The sequence below is a fragment of the Acinonyx jubatus genome, chromosome A1, assembly GCF_027475565.1.
Source record: "Acinonyx jubatus isolate Ajub_Pintada_27869175 chromosome A1, VMU_Ajub_asm_v1.0, whole genome shotgun sequence".
Taxonomy (NCBI): Eukaryota; Metazoa; Chordata; class Mammalia; order Carnivora; family Felidae; genus Acinonyx; species Acinonyx jubatus.
The window spans coordinates 125,742,101-125,762,616 of record NC_069380.1 but is presented as its reverse complement, the minus strand read 5'-3'; the positions used below and the strand labels follow the sequence as shown (position 1 = coordinate 125,762,616).

The 20,516-nt window shown below is 36.6% G+C and overlaps 1 protein-coding gene across 12 annotated transcripts in view; it reads left to right on the top strand.

Moving 5' to 3' along the window:
- The window catches only part of PDE4D (phosphodiesterase 4D), a 713,672-nt gene that overhangs the window by 427,328 nt on the left and 265,828 nt on the right, over positions 1–20,516 (top strand). The window contains exon 1 of one of the 12 annotated variants that reach the window (XM_027041444.2): positions 10,441–13,289. The exons of the other annotated variants lie outside the window; for them this stretch is intronic. Coding sequence (XP_026897245.1) covers positions 13,225–13,289 — 65 coding nt within the window. The 5' untranslated portion in view covers positions 10,441–13,224. Of the gene's footprint in view, positions 1–10,440; positions 13,290–20,516 lie in introns of those variants that run through there. 12 annotated transcript variants of the gene reach the window in all.

Sequence of the window (20,516 nt, the reverse complement as noted above, 5' to 3'; positions counted from 1 at the left end):
TTGGACTTGGGAGAAAATTTTTATTGTAAGGATGTGGGAACTCTATTTTGGCAAAGAAGGTGTCAACAGTAGCTTTCAGGGATAGAGGTTTACGAAAAAGAAAGCAGGCAAGACTTAAGTTTTGAAATTCCAACCATGAGGCAAATGCCACAAAAGGGCACAGGAAGAAAAATCTGTAGAAGTCTTATCTGCCACTGTTGACCAAAGATTTATTCTGTCATCAAGCAAACATCCTGTGAGCCAGATCTTGTGCTAGGTACTGTGAAGACAAAGGGGAATAAACCCCATTCCCTGTTTTCAACCAATCACGTATCATGGAGGTCCAAGTGTCTCTTCAGGGCCAGACACTGGGAACACACAGATGGGAAGCCCCTTGGTTGGAATTAGTGCCAGAATCTAAAGATTTGCTTGATGTGAGGCACATAATTCAAACTGAAAAGCATAGGACTAGAGGAGGTGACTCCTGAGTTAATTCCTGACCCACCCCCCAAAAAAGAAAAGAGAGAGGAAATGGGAAAATGGACGATGCTGCCAGAGAAGCATGTGCAAAGGTCTGAAAGTGATAGAGATGCCAGTGTTCTCTCATTAATCCTAATGTGCATGTGCTGTCCCATTTTACCAAAGAAGGTATTGAAACTTACTGAGGTTAATTTGTTTTTGAAGGTAACACAGTCAAAATGAGGGGCTGAACAGTGACTAAGGAACTCCGATGTCCCTATAATTTCCAGTGTATGCTGCCATACAATGTAAATACATCACACCCAAGTGAATCATCGTCATCGTCACAATTAACCCAAGATGTTCATAGATTGAATGAAGCCAAGGAGACGGAACTTCTACATTTGTCTTGGATTAGGTGGCCTTTACTGCTGCTTGTGTTACAAATTGAAGGACATGTAAGGCATTTGCTTGAAGAGAAGGGAGAAAGTAAAACACTTGCCAGGCAAGGGAAACAGCACAGGCAGATCTGGGGCAAGGCATGCTCTGTTAGTGGCTGTCACTGTGGTTTATGAAAAATTAGTTATTGAGGGCAAGGCTGAATGATAAATTGCATCCAAATAGTAGAAGTTGTAATTTAACACACAGAGAAGGCTGCCATCGATTCTATAAGGAACGGGAAGCTACTGGAGGTTTTTAAGCAGGGAATTTAACATTTCGAGGCTTATGTCTTGGAAAGATAACTCAGAGACACTGCAGAGACTAAACCCTCAATGCCTGAGACCAAAGTGGGGGGGGGGGGCTATTTACAATCCATTATGTAAAGGGAGTCAGTGGGTTGGGGTCAAAACTAAGATAAAAACACAAACTAATTATTTTCAATAAAAGTATTATAGTAACATATACTTCTGCTTTCCCCCATTTTCACTGAATTCTCTTTTAAAGTTTATCTTTAATAGTAGGTATTATTTATTGAGCCCTTAATGTATGCTAAACACTTTGCCAAGGTTTTCCTTGTTTCAGTTGGTCCTCTCAAAGCCCTATTTTGTCTCCATTTTATAGTGGAAGAAACTAGGGCTTGGAGAGGCTACGTAACTTGTTCAAGGTCGAACAACTAGTCATTAGTGGAACTTGGATTTGCATGCAGGCAGCCTGATGCCAAAGGCCACTTTTTAACCTGATCCTGTATGCCCTCCCTAATTAATAAGCATTATCTCAAAGAGCAGATCTTTATTTGTAATGTGTGGTCAAGGAGAAATTGCTTGGATTGTTTTACCGTTACTTTTAACACGCCAAGGGAAAATGTTATTACATGAATGTAAATTAAATGGGCCCAACAAAAGTTTGCTTTCTAATAAATCTTTTGTCTGCATTGTCTGTTGCATCAGGCACTACATTACCATTAGAACACATTCTGTGTGCATACATTTCTGACAGACTACTTTCCAAATCCTACTTTACTGAACATTTCCATTCACTTTCCAATATTACAGAGGGCTTCACCTAGCATTGTGATTTTTTTCTAGTTGTTTTATCTCTTTCCAAAAATCTTTTAAAAATGATTTTTATTAACATAATTTAATTTTAGAATATTACTTTATATCTTAGGATAGGTAAAGTTAGGAAACACTTGATTAATTAAACATTGAGGTTATTATAAAATTGAAATCAGAACTGAAGTTAATGATGTGACTAGTCTGGATATGCTCTGATAATGTTTGTATATACTGAAACAAAATAACAGATAAAGAGATTATTTTAAAAAATACAACAGATGTTGGTCAAGGCAGATATTTTTGCTCTTGGCTTTGTCTGTGTCTATATAATAACAAGCAATACTTTTATAGAAAGTCAGTGGTGAATAAAGCAAGTACATTGATTTCTTTAAGTGAGAATTGTTGTCTTAAATCTTTTCTTGCTAATGCCTTATTTTTCTCTTTAAGAATGAGACAGCTAGGGACACCTGGGTGGTTCAGTCATTTAAGTATTCTACTCTTGATTTCAGCTCAGGTGATGATCTCATGCTCCTGAGATCAAGCCCCATGTCGGGCTCTGTGCTAAGCCCATGTGGAGGCTACTTGGGATTCTCTCTCTCCTCTCTCCCTGCTCCTCACTCACTTGTGTGCTCTCTCTCTCTCGAAATAAATAAATTGAAAAAAAAATTAGATGACTAGAACAAGACTATCAGATTTTAAATCTACCATTAAAATGTCATCTTTCTGGGACACCTCGGTGGCTCAGTCGGTTAAGCATCCAACTTTGGCTCAGGTCATGATCTCATGGTTCGTGAGTTCAAGCCCCGTGTTGGGCTCTGTGCTGCCAGTTCAGGGCCTGGAGTCTGCTTCAGGTTCTGTGTCTCCGTCTTTCTCTGCTCCTCCCCTGCTCACACTCTGTCTCTCTCTCAAAAGTGAATAAAGATTAAAAATTTTTAATAAAAAAAAAGTGATCTTCCTGATTCCACTTCCATGAAGTATCTAGAGTAGTCAAATTCATAGAGACAGAAAGTACAGTGGTGTATGTCAGGGGCTGGACGCAGTGGGGAATAGAGAATTATTGTTTAATGAGTACAGAGTGTTAGTTTGGGAAAATGAGTAAGTTCTGGAGATGGGTGGTGGTGATGGTTGTGCAACAAAAGTGATTGTACTTAATGCCATTGAATTGTACACTAAAGAGGATTAAGACGGTAAATTTTATGTATATTTTACTACAATGAAATATAGTTTTGACTTATACTTACAGAGAACCAAAATAGAGTTATTTGATAAAAAGAATTTTTAATACATGGGCTTTGATAGACACAGACAATTCCTTTATTTCAAAGTAAAATGTATTGGGGCACCTGGGTCTCTCACTCAGTTAAGCATTCAACTTCATCTCAGGTCACGATCTCAAGGTTCATGGGTTCGAGCCCCGTGCTGAGCTCTCTGCTGTAAGCATGGAGCCCACTTTAGATCTTCTGTTCCCCTCTCTCCCTGCCCCTCCCCTGCTCTCTCTCTCATTCTCTCAAAAACAAATAATTAAGAAAAAATAAAGTAAAATGTAAAGATTTAGCTTTAAAATGGAGGGTAAAAGACCTTCCTACTCCCATATTTCCCCAAAAAACATCACCCAAATTAGTAGTACGAGGAACAAAAAGGTAAATCCTATATTTGAGGAAACTAGTTGCTGTCTGTAACTTCCAGCCATAAGTAAAGATAGAAGTGGATGGAGAAATGGCCAATAAGTTAACCCAATAAGGGTACAATACTGAAGAGAAGTAAGCTGAGCTGCCCCCAGAACCCCAGAAAGGACTTTGGAAGATGAGTGGGCTCTGAAAATAGGAAGTTGGCAAAAGTGTGTATAACATATACTTACCCGTGAGCCTTCTCTCTTTCTCAGTATAGTCAGTATACCTCACATCCCTCCCAATAGAAGGCAGATATTTTGGAATAATTGGCAGGGTGCGGGGCGGAGGGGAGAAGGATAACTGTGCACACAGTAGGATTGAATGAACATCTGCAAACTGATTAGCAAGACCTCCATGAAGAGTGACAGGGGGAGAAGAGAAGGGTTAGAATACAAAAGAAATACAACATCACTTAAGAATTTGGGGTTAGATCATTTATTTGATCCCTACAATGTTTTTTTATCTCATATTTTGAATTAGTGCAAAGTTTTGAAAGTCAGTTACAAAATGCATTTCATGTCAACATTATTGATCCCAGGCATAAAAGCGGATTCTAGTTTTATTTTAGTTTTTTTTTTTTTTTTAATCTTTATTTTTGAGAGAGAGAGACAGAGTGCGAGTGGGGCAGGGCCAGAGAGAGAGGAAGACACAGAATCTGAAGCAGGCTCCAGGCTCTGAGCCGTCAGCACAGAGCCTGACACGGGGCTTAAAATCATGAACTGAGAGATCATGACCTGAGCCGAAGTCAGACGCCTAACTGACTGAGCCACCCAGGTTCCCCAGATTCTAGTTTTAAAAAGTTGTTTTCTGTTCTTTTCAGTAGAAAATGTCATTTGTTGACAAATGTTGAAATCCATACATTATCAGAGGTCTCACATATTGTTACCTTTTAAAACGATCATTTGTTAGCCTGTATTACTTAATGAGGCATCAAAATGCCATCTGTTGTGTAGGTAACAGCTCACCACCATTACCCACGTTATGAGATTAGCTAAAAACCATAACACACTTTATGGCTAACCAACTTGTGATATTGTTATATATACCCTCCTCATAGTCTTTATAAACCTAAAAATTAGAAACAAGGACAGTGAACTATATTGTTTAATCCTGGATATCTTTAAAACTAAAATTTGCTGGCTATTAAATATGTCCGTTGTTATACCTGTAACATACACATAATTTTTAATGGATTTTCATTCATTTCCACTGTTCAGCTAAAGGGGACAGGCGGCTTGAAAACAATTCCAAATAACACAGCGGCGATTTTTAATCTCCCTCCACTCTTCTCCCATCACATGCGCACACGCACACACACACACACACACACCCCAGACACATCTGGATACAAATACTTTTTCTGCCACCAGTGATGTGACTTTGACAAATCACTAGTTTTCTTTATTCATAAAATTAGTGTTATCACACCTAACTTGCAGGGTTATTGTTATGAATAAATAATAAAATAGTGTATATAATATACTCAGCAGGTGATTAATAAAAAATAGTGATTATTATTTTTGTGTGTGACAGCTGTATTGATCTTAATTAGTTTTTAAATACAGATTCAGTTTTTAATTAGTGCAGAATGATTTAGTTTTTCCATGTCTTTTGTCAGTCTTTAAGGTAGTTGCCCATGTTGCTTACATTTTCAAATTTATTGGCATAAACTCATTCATAATATTTTTTCATTATTTTTTATGTCTATAGGAATTGATACTGATAATTTGTGTTTTCTCAATTTAGTTTGATCAGAATTGCCAGGTGTATGTCAATTTATTATTCTTTATAAGGAATCAGCTTTGGCTCTGATGATTTTTCCTTTTTATGTATTTTTTTTTCTGTGTCATTGTTTCATACTCTCATGTTTTTTTTTTTTAATTTTATTCTACTGTTAGAGTTTAATTAGCTGTTCTCTTCTAGTTTCTCGATATTGTATCAAATAAAATAATGTCAGTCTTTCTCCTTTCCCCACTTTTTGTACTGAAGTGTAATTGACAATTAAATTGTATATATTTAATTTTTTAAAGCTTATTTATTTTGAGACAGAGAGAGAGGGGGAAAGAGAGAGAATGGTCAGGGAAGGGGCAGAGAGAGAGGGAGAGAGAGAGAATCCCAAGCAGGCTCTACATTACATGCTGAGCCCAACACGGGGCTCAATCTCATGACCATGAGATCATGACCTGAGCTGAAATCAAGAGTTGGAAAACTTAACCAACTGAGACACCCAGGGCCTCTAGAATTGTATATGTTTAAATTGAAGTGTACAGTGTGATGATTTGATACATTTATACATTATGAGATGATTATCACAATCAGGGTAATTAACACATCCATCACTTCACATAACTAAACACTGGGGGTGGGGAGGTAAAAATGCTTAAGATCTACTGTCTTAGCAAACTGCAAATATCCAGTACAGTATTAACTATAGTCACCATACTGTACATTAGATCTGTAGAACACTGAAGGCTTGTCTACCAGCATCTCTCCATTTCCCACACCCCCCATTTTCTAGTACCACCATTTGACTCTCCATTTCTAGGAGTTGAACTTTTCTTCTTTTCTTTCAGATTCCACATATGTGTTGTCACAAATGACAGCATTTCCTTCTTTCTCATGGCTGAATAATGTTCCATTATATATGTATATGTGTATCACATCATCTCCATCCACTCATCCATCCACTGACCCTGAGGTTCGTTCTAAATCTTGACTACTGTGAATAATACTGCAATGGGCATGGGAGTGCAGATATTTCTTTGAGATACTGATTTGATTTGATTTGATTTGATTTATTTTATATTATTTTTAGATATAGAGTCAGTAGTGGGATTGATGGACATATGGTAGCTCTGTTTTTAATTTTTTGAGGAACCTCTGTATTGTTTTCCAACCAATTTACATTCCCACCAACAGTATACAAGGGTTCCCTTTTCTCCACACTTATCTCTAGTGTTTTGTTTTGTTTTTTTTATATACAAGCTGTCCTAATACATGGGAGGTGATATCTCATTGTGGTTTTTATTTGCATTTCCTTGATGATTAATGATGTTGAACACTTTTCCATGTACCTGTTGGCCATTTGTACATCTCTTTGGAAAAATGTCTACCCAGGTCCTTTGCCTATTATTTAATTGTACTATTTGGATTTTTTTTTAATATTCAGTTGTATGAGTTCCTTATATATTTTGGATATTAACCCCTTTTCAGTCTTCTCCTATTCCATAGGTTGCCTTTTCATATTTGGGACATTGTGATTCGTGAGAAATATATATTTAGTTATTCAAATGAACAAAATATATTTCTCACACATACTTGATCTTAATCCACTGGTTCCTGGTTCTTGATTCCTAAAACCCTTGCATTTCCTGTGACAAAAATGATAAAAGTGTTACATGTTATGCTAATGAGGTTACTTTTGGGAACACCCCTAGGTAACCTAAGGATGGGCACTGGTTGCCAGGAGAACCAACTATGATAAGAAGGTTGGCACTTTCAGTCCTCCCTACCCTTTCCCAGAAGTGGGAAGGGGAGAGGGGCTGAAGATTGAATCAGTGTTCAATGATCAGTGAGTAAATCAATCATGCCTATATAATGAAGTCTCCATAAAAATCCAAAAGAGGGGGTTCAGAGATCTTCTAGGTTGGTGAACATGTGGAGAGGGGGTAGAGTGGCTTGAGGGAAGAGAACCAAAAAGCTCTGTGTACCCTTTCCCATACTTTGCCCTGTGCATCTCTTCCATTGGCTGTCCTGAATTATATCCTTTTATAATAAATTGACCACTTAGTGAGTTAATAAGTTTTCTAAGTCCTGGGAGCTGTTCTAGCAAATAGAAAATTAATCAGATTCAAGGAGGGGATCAGAGAGGAATCTCTGATTTATAGCCCCTCTGTCAGCAGTGCAGGTGACAACTGATTCTAAGGAGGGGGTTGTGGGAACAACCAATCTATAGCTGGTAGGTCAGAAGCACATGTAACAACCCAGGCTTGTGACTGGCCTCTGAAGGGGAGGGAGTGCATTTTTGTGGAACTGAGCCTTTAACCTCTCCAATCTGATGCCTTAGTTAGATAGTTAGAATTGATTTGAATTCTGGACTCTACTGATGCCAAAGAATTATTATTATTTTTTTGGTGTGGAAAAGCCCACTCTCCCCTCAAAACACAGACACATATTGGAATTGGGAACAGAACAAAAAATAATTTTTTTATGGTTGCCTTTGTGAAGAAACTTTTAGTTTGATGTAAAGATTCAACGCAATTCCTGTCAAAATTCCAATGGCTTTTTTCACAAAACAGAAAAAAGAATTTTAAAATTTATATGGAACCATGAAAGACCATAAATAGCCAAAACACTCTTGAGAAAGGACAAAGCTGCAGGCTTTATACTTCCTGATTTCAAGCTATATTACAGAGCTATAGTAACCAAAACAGTATGGTACTGACATGAAGACAGACTTACAGATCAATGAAACAGAATAAAATGTCCAGAAGTAAAGCTGTGCATATATGGTCAATTAATTTCTGACAGGGAAGCCAAGAAAATATAATGGGGAAGGGGTGACCTCATCAATAAATGTTGTTGGGAAGTGGATAGCCACATGAAAAAGAATGAAAGTGGATCTCTATCATATATCACTCACAAAAATTAACCTGAAATGGATTAAAGACTTAAATATGAGACTCGAAACTATTAAAAAAAAAAACTAGAAGAAAATAGGGGAGAGACTCCTTAACATTGATCTTGTTGAGGATTTTTTTGGATATGACACCAAAAGCACAGGCAGTAGAAGCAAAATTAAAATATGTGAGACATAAAAATCATGATGGTTAGTATTCTAACCCGGTTTTTTACAAAAGAGGTAGAAAATCTGAAGGTCCGAAGCCTTCAAAATAGAATACTCTGGGATTTTCCTCAGGAATGAAGGGATTTAGCTCCAAGGAGATTCACCCATTTAGGAAAGTACTTGAATCCAACTGTATACTTACTGAATGTAGTCAGATGAGAAACTGCTTGAATCTGCCTGAAATTCCCCTCCAGATAAGGAAAATACCACATTATTTCTCAATAATAAGGAAATGATACAAGAACTCAAAGTGACTTGCTCTTATTTATGTTAGGATTCAATATAGACTATCAGGAAACTTTTTAAAAACTGCACCTCCGTGGTTATTTTTCCCAAAATGTTATTTGACATATTTGTAGTGCTGAATTTAAGCACATGTGACAGGCTTGAATGTTTTGTTAGTTCATAACATCGTTTTCAAAAATTTGCTCATGACAGACTGGAAAGTGCAGAGTATCTACTGTAATCTGGAAATAAGAGTTGACTCAGTACAGATTTCAAAATGGACAGAGTACTTCAAAGTAATAATATCTGAGAAAATTTGCATTGTATGGTGGAATCATTCTTTAACACCTCATTTAATGGATTTCAGTTACTGCTGCATGTTTAATTCTTGGTGCTTGGTAAAGGTCATTAGGCTTATAAGACATGCTCACCATTAAATGATAAGAGAAGGCTGTAGGGTGGCAGGGAGGCGCTTTTGGTTGGCTCTGTTGGTTAAGCAACCTACTTTTGATTTCGTCGCAAGTCATGAGCTCAGGGTCACGAGATTGAGCCCGGTGTTCTGTGAGAGAGAGATTCTCTCTCCTGCCTGCTTTGGATTCTGTGTCTCCCTCTCTCCCTCTCATTCTCTGTCTCTGTCTCTGTCTCTCTCTCTCAAAAATGAATAAACATTAAAAAAGAAAAAGATTCTCTCTCTCCTTCTCTCTCTGCCCCATCCTGCTCACGTGTGCACGCTCTCTCTCTCTCAATAAACAAACAAACAGATAAATGGTGAGAAGGGAAATCACATTTTAGGGTACACCTAATCTACTAGTATGCAGTAGATGGGAGAAATTTTAGGTGGTATTTGGACTCTCTTTTTTGTTGTTGTTGTTAAGGTTTTTTTAATTTATTTTGAGAGAGAGACAGCATACAAGCAGGGGAGGAGCAGAGGGAGGAAGAGAGAACCCTCAAAAGGCCCCACATTAATAGTGCGGGGCTCAAACCCACAAACCGTGAGATCATGATTCGAGCCAAAACCAGGAGTCGGACGCTTAACCTACTGAGCCAGTCGGCTGCCCTCTCTTTCTTTTTTTCCTCTTAATACTTGCATTGGTGGTGGGGTGGGGGTAGGGATAACCAACATATCAAACACATTTATTGAATAAATATAAAATTATCTTTTAAATTTATGCTATTTAAGTTAACAAATTGAGTCAATGAAGAAAAATATCAAGTAAGTAATGATATGGATTGTGTGCCAATATTGCAAAACTTGTGGACGTCCAAATGATTGAAGTTCAGTAAACATTGTATTATGTACTGGTTTCATTCAACAAAATACATAAAGATAAATGACCCAAATGAACTTATACACCTGAGATACATTGAAATGTTGTGGTGACAATAGTCAAAGAGAAGTCTATATAATATTATATACTTTGATACAACAGTTGAATGTTAGAAATATTAGCAGCCTCTGGACCAAATGCGTACTCTCCAAAGCTCTTTAGACAAGAGCTGCATGGTCCTAATGTCCAGTCCTCTTAGATTCAGACATCTTTGTCAGCCCATACACTATTATATATTTGTTTGCTGACAGGAATTTGGAGGGCAATGTCATATCTGCTCCATTCAGAGAAGCTTTTCAGAGGAAAAGAGTCACAACACTCAGATTGTAAATCATTATTTCAGAAATGTACATGTGAAAAACTGCCTTAGAATGGAGGAAACACTGTAATATTGAATGAATACTGTTAGTTGTTTAATCTGTCACTACCTTAAATATTATGGGTAGAAGTTCAATTAAAATTTTAAATCTCAGTGGCCTGATGATACTGTGCATCTTTCTTTCTCTGTAATGGCAACCTTGATGTACCCATCCAAGAAGCATTGAGTATTCTGATTAGTTGCATACATTGTCAGATACTCCACTTAACACTTGTTTTCCTTGGGGACAAGAATGATATATTAGACATCATAGGATGGTTATACAGTGTTTAGGAGATACCCAAAAATTGCGTTAGAATCTTCCGAGATAGATTCTTAGAATACACAGAACATTGAGCAAGGAAGGAAGGAAAAGTTTATAGGGAAGCACTAACCTCTTACGTGTATGTGACAGCAAAGGGAGGGACAGTGAGCTAAGTAATCTTGCTGGGACAGAGAGCCTTCTGGGGGATGGTAAAATACAGGGCTGGATTATTTCAGCAAAGTTTAACACACAGCATTCAGACATTACATTCTGTTATCGTTGTCATTTTCTTGTTGAAATGGCAACCAGAGGATTTTTCATAGACCTTACTTGGAAGGGAACAGTGCTTCAGATAAATAATAGTAGTGGCTTACTTGTACTCTGTTCTTTCTTCCTTTTCCCACATTAAAATTCTGAGGAGATAAAAGACAGACCTCCTCCCATAAACCCCTTCCCCCCTCCCAAAGTGAGTAGTCTCACAAACCTTCTTTTGAACTTCTAAAAATATGTGATTGGCTAATCTGCCTTAAAGTACCAGCAATACACTAAACGTGGGACAGAGCTAAGAATGTGTCACTGTTCCTGAGCAGTCATAGGACAACTGGAAAGCTTAAGAAGGTAACTATATTGAAAGTTGTTTATTAGCATTTTCCTTAGGAAGCCTGAGGGTCCCTGAGAGGAGACAAAATCACAACTGCACCTTAAAGTGTGACCAGGGGAGGAGTTGAAGCTTTTGTTGCAGTAAGCAGCCAGAGCCCCTGGAGGGATGCCTTACTTCATTAATTTTCCAAATCCTTTGGGTGGGTCACAATTGCACTCCAACATCCTGCCTGCAAATGCTAAATAAATACCAAGTTCACGTCAGCCTAGAGAACCAACGTACTAACTAATGTAATTTGAGGAATCAGATGCTTAAATAATTTTCAGTCGATAATTCACATGCAAAGTCACTGAAGTTGGTATATCCAGACGAATACATATTCTCTGTGCAAATGTCCAGAAGGATAGCCAGGGTGATCAAAGGGTCCTTCTCTTAGGAGTGATTCAAATCATTCTAGATTATGTCTGCTACAATAGAACAGTTTGTATTGCAGTTGTAGGAGGTGGGGCAGGGATTGGTCTTCACAATAATAGGATGTTAAGATAGTATGATAGGAGCTTCATTCCTCACTGGAGAGTAGTGAAGACTTAACAAATGCAGAGCCTTCAGTGTACAGAGATCAGTAAAATTTGCATATGATTTTCAAAAAGAAATAAGGTTTAGAAAACATTGTGCAAGGGAACAGCCTTCGTACATGTAGTCACTTGTCCAGCAGTAATATATTTGATTCTTCAGTTCAAGCATTCCAGCACGACCTGGTGCAATGATTCCTGCTGCCCTCTGTTTAATTTTCAAGAGTCAGTTTGCATCTCTACAACCAAACCCAAAGCGTGACATTTCATTAAAAAGGCTCAAAATAACAACTGCTAAGCCTTCAATTTCTCTCAACTTTGGTTCTGATGAGAGTGTTTAGTTTCAGTGTGAGACTTTGAGAAAATCACTTTTTTTTTTTTGAAGGGGAGAGAGACAAACAACTCATTTGCAAAGGGGTGTGTTCCTTATAAAGGTGGTCAGGGAATCTTACCCTGAATAACACAGACACCTCATTTCCCAGAGAAGGAAATTGTTTTATAAGTTTTGAGAGGTCTGTCGGCTTGGTAGGTTTACAGTTCTGGTCCCTGGCGCTCGTCTGTCTGCCCCTTAGCTTTGTAAGTTTAAGCAATTGACGCGGCAGGGCTGGGTGCTTTTTTTTTTTTTTCCTCTCTCACTTCCCTGCGATGTTTTGAACTGCCTTCCTACAGACGTCATACAGCCCTTGAGGAATAGTTTCTGCCTGGAGAGATTGAATGATAGTTCTCATTCACAAAGGCTTGGAGTCAGATTCTAAGCAAGGGATACAGCGGAAATTACATTCACAGGTAAAGCACTGGGCCCAACTGAAGTGCGGAGGGCTCCTTTCTCTGGCTGGCTTCTTGGCTGCCCCAGAAGAGTGTTTGCCTGTGGTCTCCCTGAAATGGAACTTCCCTGACAGCTCTCTTGTGTTACAGTACCTCGCAGTCGGTTTCTTTCCCTTTCACTCTACCTGAGTACTTTGCGAGTGTTGGAAATCTTTAAACCTGTTATGAGAGATTTGCAGAAAAGACAAAGACAAGTGGCTCTTTCACTGTGTTGGTTTCCCTTGTGACCAGATGAAGAATAGATTTAAAATTCAGTTCCTCCGTTGGCAATGCAAAACATAAAGGAAACTGTTCACTTCCAAACAGCCTGGTGCTGGAGTAAATTCAGCATGAAAGAGGAAAGAGCTCCTGTGTCTTAGAAGCTTCCTTATGTGCTGGACTGGGGGCCTCAGCTGGATTCCGGGGAATTTGGATTTCTTCAAGCAGCCTCCCTTGGAAATGGAATATATTTAAAATCATCTTTGTAGAAAGACAGCTGAAATGTATTGATCAGAATACTTGAAGACATTTTTCCCTTTTTCCTTTTGCTTTTTTTCCCTTCTTTCTTTCTTTTTTTTTTTTTTTGGTTTTTTTTTGTTTGTTTGTTTTGTTTTCCTCAAAATGAGCATTATTATGAAGCCAAGATCCCGGTCTACAAGTTCCTTAAGGACTACAGAGGCAGCTTGGTAATGTGCTTTTTCTCTCATGCTTCTCCCCTTTTAAGATTGACGTAATACTTGAGTCTTTAGTAATTGCTGAGGAAGTTCAAAAGTTAGGTGTGATGTTAAGGCTTTGTAAGAAAGCATGGTATTGGTAACACTTTTATTGTCTAATTTATGCCCATTTTTTTCTGCTGTAAAAACAGGGGTGCCCACAGTTGTTGCTGTTTTTTTTTTTTTTTAACTCCATGTGGACTACAGCGATTCATCTCCTAATGATTTTTAGGGAAGGAAGGAAACTTGTTGGGAGCTTAGGTGAAAGCTTGTCCTTTTTCACTGTCTGGTTTGGTCTTGTTTTCTCATCTTTCTTGCCTGCTACAAGCAGGCTGGTAGGTGACAGTACGCCATTGTCTTTAGAAGATGCCTTGGCTTTTAGCACAGATATGTTAGAGAAATTAATAATGTTATATATCTTTAATCATATGACTAACTTGAATTTAACTGAGTGGCTACATGTAAATCAAGTTGCTTATCATACCATCGTCTATGGTTTGTTTTATTAATAATGTTCCCTGGTAATGTTTTTTGATAACTTTAGTGTTTTCACTCTAATGAAAAGTACCAGTTCAAGATTATAAAAATTATAAATTCAATCTAGAAGCAAATGTACAGGTAGAGATGCAGTAAAAATGACTTGCTTGATATTCATCGCTTTGTTTATCTAACACAATAATAGAACAAATATTTGATTTAAAAAAGTATCTTAAGTTCAATTTATTGTAATATTTTATTCTACCATTTCCCCCAATATTGATTTGATATGCTTGCAAACAAATAGCCCTTAAGGGATAGTTTCCCAGTAAAGTGACTTCTGTGTCTAGAATAGCTATTTACAGAATACTTTTCAGCGGCTAATCTTATTTTATTTATCTTAGTACTTGATTATAAATAAATAAGCTCCACTCTTTGGAATGGAAATAACTATGCCTCATATAGGGGAAATGAAAGCAATAATGGAGTGCAGGTGTTTGGAGATAGGATAGAAGCAGACAGGCTAAATGTGTTACGTATTATCTAAGCAGTCAAACAAATGCAAATACTCATGATATTTGCGTAAGGAATTCAGCCCGTGTTTATGTGGTTGGGTTATCATTTGCTGTTACTGTACTAGTGTTTCATAGGGGGCTAGACTCAAGAACTGTTCCTTCAGTAGTGTTTCTGTGATTTTTAAAAACTATAGATGCAGACTCTGTCTCTTATGTCACTTGTGATTCCTTAGAAAAGAATATATGCAAAAAAATCTTTTTAAGTAATACAGGCAATAAGTTCCTCCTGAGTTTATTTATGGAAACTCTTGCATCTGCAAATTAATTTGTATGGCTCTTTTATGCCAAATAATGAATCCTGGGAAATACTTAGAATCTTTTTTATTAATCACCACAGCTAATATAAATCTCTGACCAAAATAAATGGGTAATCAGAATTTATAAAATATATGAATTTTATTATTTGTGATTTCTCTCCTGGCTATTTGAAAAACTAATCTGATACCTGAGTAACTAGTATGTAACCAACCTATTTCCCTTTTTGCCTAAGCTTCCAGGAGACCTATTTTTAAAGTCAAGGTTCAATGGGCAATAATTGGTTCATTGCAGGTGTCTGGTAACAGTGACAGTCTTTACTCCTCTGAGATTGACAGTCTGTTTTTATCCACAACTATTCTATTTTATAATTCTAAATTCTATAAGGTATTTCTCATAAATAAATAAGGTAACAAATCAAAATAAATTTTTAAAAATACTGACTTGTGGCTGTGTATATTGTTCCATGTAAGTATTTTGCATGGTGTTGGGCTCAGAATGCTTTTTATGTAAGAAATAAATGTCTCTTTATGCTAATTATTCCTAGGCTTAACAGTGGGGATGCCTCTCCAGTTATTAATCTTACATCTGACTTATTAATAACGTAACTGCTTGAGTGTATCACTGTTGTCTCTAAATCTTTTGGCCTGAGGTTGTAAGTGCTGTAGTTACAGTTTTAACATTCCAATGTCCTTTTTTCACTCAAATACTGTACCTACCTTTATTTATATTTATCTCTAGTGAAATCTATACCGATTATAGATTAGGTACATAGAGGAAACATATGTATGTATATAGATAGATACTTAATTTTTAGAACTAACAGCATCATTCTCCCCGCGCCTCTGCACAGGCCCCAGGGAGCTCTGTGGGACAATGTCTCCTCCTTATCAGCTTTTCCGTTATAACTTCTCAATCACACCACCCCCCCACTCTGCACCTCCTTTCCTTTTCAGACGCCAGAGACTACTTCATCCTCTTTACAGTTGACTTCCCATAAAAGAAACCAAATGATTTACCAGTAATCCCTCTTTCACATGGTTTTATTTCATTCTGGACATCAGAATACTTTGTTCTTGGAGACCCGTCATTTGGCTGGACCATCTTAAGTTTGCTTAGTAAATCTATTTTCTGTTCTATTGGTCCACTTTTCCAAAACTGTCTAGTCCCCCTTGGATGCTTCCAAGCCAACTGCTATCTTTTGGAAGTTTTCGAACTGCCTTCTGCAAGCATCCAGTGCTTCAGATTACTTTTCCTTTACTTTGTTCTGTCTGTATCTCTCCAACCAGTACCAGAAAAAGCAATCCGTACTAACTTGGTGTTCACAGCCCTGTGAGATAGTCACATTTTTGAAAGAGGTTCATGGCAAACTCCTAATGATAATTTATACCTTTCGTTTTAGTCCATATACTTAAAAGAAAAGCCTTATGTATAGTTAAAATTTTATGAATTTCAAAAAAGTAAAATAAAAATAAACTTGAAATCAATTTGTTTCCTTGTAGTATAGATGTCAGAAATTTAGAATATTACATAACAAGAATAAATACTAGGTTACTTTTATTTATTGAACTGGTATTTAGTGAGTACTGAGTATGTGCCAGGTTCTAACAGAATATGATTATAGTATTTATCCTTTAGCATTCCTTTAAAAGTATTAATGTGTGAAATCAAGAAAAACTTAATATATGTGTTTTCTTACACTCAAAATTTTAATAAAATTAGCAAGCTCATAGATTGGGGCATTGTTTGCCTTTCTAGTTTTTTCATAATAATAGTCTGCCTTTAAATTCTGTCAACAATTATATATTATAATAATACTATAATATTATAGTATCTTCCCATTTATAAACCTATCCTAGAGATACTTTTCACTAGTCTAATTAAAACTTATGTAATTCAGTTTAAATGAAAAGTTATTAACCTTCCAAATATAAGTATAAAGAGATATTTGGCTTATAAAACTGGATTTTGTTCTTTCCTTCTATTGGATGTTCATTATTTGGCATATGCTTGTTTTATTTAAGATTGTTCATTATGTATGCTGGGGGAAAAAGAGACACTACTATCTAAAATATAACTGTGGGTTTTTTTTATGAAGTAAATTTTGAAACATTATTAAATATGTGAAAATTATACTCAGGATTAAGACATACAAAAAGTTTGGCAAGCTCTTCCAAAGGCTTTGATAGTGGTTGCTTATCTGTGAGGGTAAAAGTGGCAGGAAGGGAGGTAATGGCATGTCATTGAACTTCATTGCATTATTGTATGAGTGTTTTCATCAAGGAAGTATTTTACCTTGATGTTTAGATACATTCAAAATATAACTACCATGTGCAGAAGCAAACTCATAGTTTTATGTGTAAATATCTACACATCTGGTAAACAACAGTTTGCTCAATGTCCAAAATATGGGGAATAAACGTTTCAATATGGAGCAAATTCAATTATCTGAATAATGTCGCTGCTCAGATCAATAAATTATTGTGTTTTTCTATCAACTCTCTCTTCCTAAGGTAAAAATTCAGGCTGGCTGAGAATTCTTATTTTGACCTCAAGACAATGTCTTCTCCTTATCAGCTTTTCTGTTATAACTTCTCAATCACACCACCCATTGAAAAACATTGATTGGACTAAAACTACTAATTTTATAATTGAAAATAAAAAGATGTAATAATATTGATTAGTATTTTGGAAAATTCCTCATAACTCTCACTACCCCATCTCAACTGTTTTCATTTTTTTTGCTTAGCTGGTATATTTGAATCAGTTGTTGTAAATACCATTTTTGTGTTCTGCTTCATTTAACATAGTGACATTTTTCTACTTTTCTAATAACAATGCTTGTAGCTTTCATTTTAACGAGTGTATTTTATGAATGAAAACTCTGTGGAGAATTTTATATACAGTATCTTATTTCGTTTTCATAACCACATTGAGAGAGTTATCAATCACACTCTGCAGAAGAGGAAATGAGACTAAAAGATAGAATAACTTGGTCAAGGACCTTTAATTGCCAGGGAAGCCTGGGATCATAACCCAAGTGGGCCTGCTCCAAAGACAGTGCTGTTTTTACTTCAGCATGTTGCCTCCCTCTACTGTCTACGTAATTATCATTTTAATGACTTTAAAATTGCGCATCTTTTGAATATATCTAAATACAGTATTGGAGATTGTAGAAATAGATTGGAAGTTGTCTTTTTAAACATATGGTAGCCTATGAAGTTTAGGGATTGTGATGGGTGTTGAAAATGGCTGTTTGAGAGATTACTGCAGTTATAGCCTCTAGACTAGTATATTCTCTTTTGGTAGCAAATAAGGTCATGTGTTCCCAATTACAGAAATAAAGAGCAGAAGTTCAGCATCTCCCAGTTTTGAATAGATCATCTTTCTTTGTTCTTGGAAAGCTCTGTATGTCTTCAGCTTAGAAATAAATACTATATCTCAGACTTTGTATGAAGTTTCATACTGTTTTAAGTCACCTTTGAAAAAGGTACAGAATCTTCTTTCCTACATGTTTAAAATTTTATTTATTTAAGTATTATTATTTTTTTATTTTAGAGAGAGAGAGAGAGCATGAGTGGGGAAGAGGGGCAGAGGGAGAGAGAGAGAGGATCTTAAGCATGCTTCATGCTCAGCATGGAGCCAAACACAGGACTGGATGCCAGGACTGTGGTATCCTGACCTGAGCTAAAATCAAGAGTTGGACACCCAACCGACTGAGCAACCCAGGCACCCCTTTCCTAACCTTTTATCTTAGAAGCTTTTATAAATGGGAAAACAAATGGAATTTGCATACTTCCTCCCTGTGCAATATACTCTGTGACTTGGCTTAGGTCGGTTCAGAGTTTTGACCATATTATAAACTTTTTTGATCCTATTATGTAAGCTTATATCACCTCTGTTATATAATAGACTTAAAGATACACAACTTTTAGAAGTGATTAAGATCCCTTGAGTACTTTTTTAAGATTTTATTTTTAAATAATCTCTACACCCAATTGGGGCTCAAACTCACAACCCTGAGATCAAGAGCTGTGTGTTACACTGACTGAGCCACCAGTTGCCCCCAGGATCCCTTGAGTATCATTTAAAACATAACTAGGGAAGCACAGAGTGGATCACAGAAAGATATAATCTTTAAAGTCATAAATTATGATTCCCTGAAAAAGTCCTTTGTCCTTTGTCCAGCCTACCTCTAACTTGCTGTGTCCCTGGAGAAGCCACCTCATCCCTCTATAGGGGTGTTTATTCACTGTAAATTAAAGAGGGTGAGCTAGATCCATGAATTTCAAATATGCTTTTCTCCATAGACCACTTTTTATAAATGAAATGCTAACGTACATAAGTGAGTATATATGGAAGATTTAAAATTGTATGCATATTTGATATGTAGAGGTAAAATTGTTAAAACATACGTATATATGAAATATATTGGTAAAAATACATAAACATACATATAACAAAATCACCACTGAATTTGCCCTTTTCCCACTATCTCGAATCCAATCCCTGTTCTTGCAATACCTCTAAAAAGAGCTTTAAGGTTCCAAGGAATAGTATTTGAAAACCACTAAGCTAATGAACTACTAAGATCCTTTTTTAGTTCTATTTTCTGTAGTGTTACCTTACCACTGGAGAGTCATTTGTGTTTTTTGTATCATTATGCGTACTAGGATAAACTTGCTGGTAATAAAACTTCCTGGGAAGTTCAAATAACAATAGTTCACATACTTCTACCTTGAAAGACTTTAAAGTTATGGGATGATTCTCATTTGTGAAAAATCACAGAAGAGTTATAATAGTTAAGATCCATTAATTTTATTTAGCATCTTCTTACTTTCTACAAACTTATTTTAGACTTGTTTTAGGTGTGATAATCATCATTGATTACATGTATGCATAGTTGACATGTCATGAATTCAGCATGGTGGTTGGTAAAGAAATGATGAATTGGTACTGAATCCTTCAGAAGAAAGATGTTTCTTTAGTTTGGGTGTTTCCCAATGGGATTTTCAACCCACTTTTTCTGTCATGTCACTGGAGAATAAAGTTCAAGATAATGTTCCCCCATGCAACACTCTTCTCAGGGACACTGCATTCTATCAGCTCCACATTAATAGAACTAGCTGTGGATGTATGTGCAGTCCACTGAGTCCTATATGTAGTTCTACTCTTTTCCTCCCTACTGATCTGGAGCACATCAGATCAGTTTTGTCCCCATTACAAAAATTTGCCTTTTAACAAAGATGAAGTTTAGCTCATCTTATTAGTCCCTTTGTCAGTCATTCCAATCACGTAGTAAATTTTGCTAAGTCAGAATGAATGAGGACATGAATGTAGTCATAGATATAGAAATGGTTAGTCATGCATCCATCCAACTGTGATTAGCAAGATAGAGAAAAGTAGATTCTAAGATGAAGCGGAAGGAGCGTCTGGGTGGCTCAGTTGGTGAAGCATCTGACTCTTGATTTCAGCTTAGGTCATGTCCCAGGGTCTAGGGACAGGGCCCCACTTCAGGCTCCACATTGAATATGATTCCTGCTTAAGATTATCTCTCTCTTTCCCATTTGTGCTCTCCTTCTCTCTTAGAAAGAAAGAAAGAAAGAGAAAGAAAATAAAGAAAGAAAAAGAGAGAAAGAAAAAAAGAAAAAGAACAATAAATTAAGATGAACCTGAAAAAGGAAGACTGTTAATAAAATCTTCAAGGAGATTTTTCTTAGGGAGATATACCTGAGAGCTATGTATAAATATTCTGAATAATACTAATGTTAAACATATAGAATTGTTAAAGCCTGGATAAAGGTATCAAGCATGGGACTTGCGGGTTTATTAACTATGTTGGTGAAGAATGTAGTTACAAAGAAAGCACAGTCTTAATTAAAAGCCAATATAG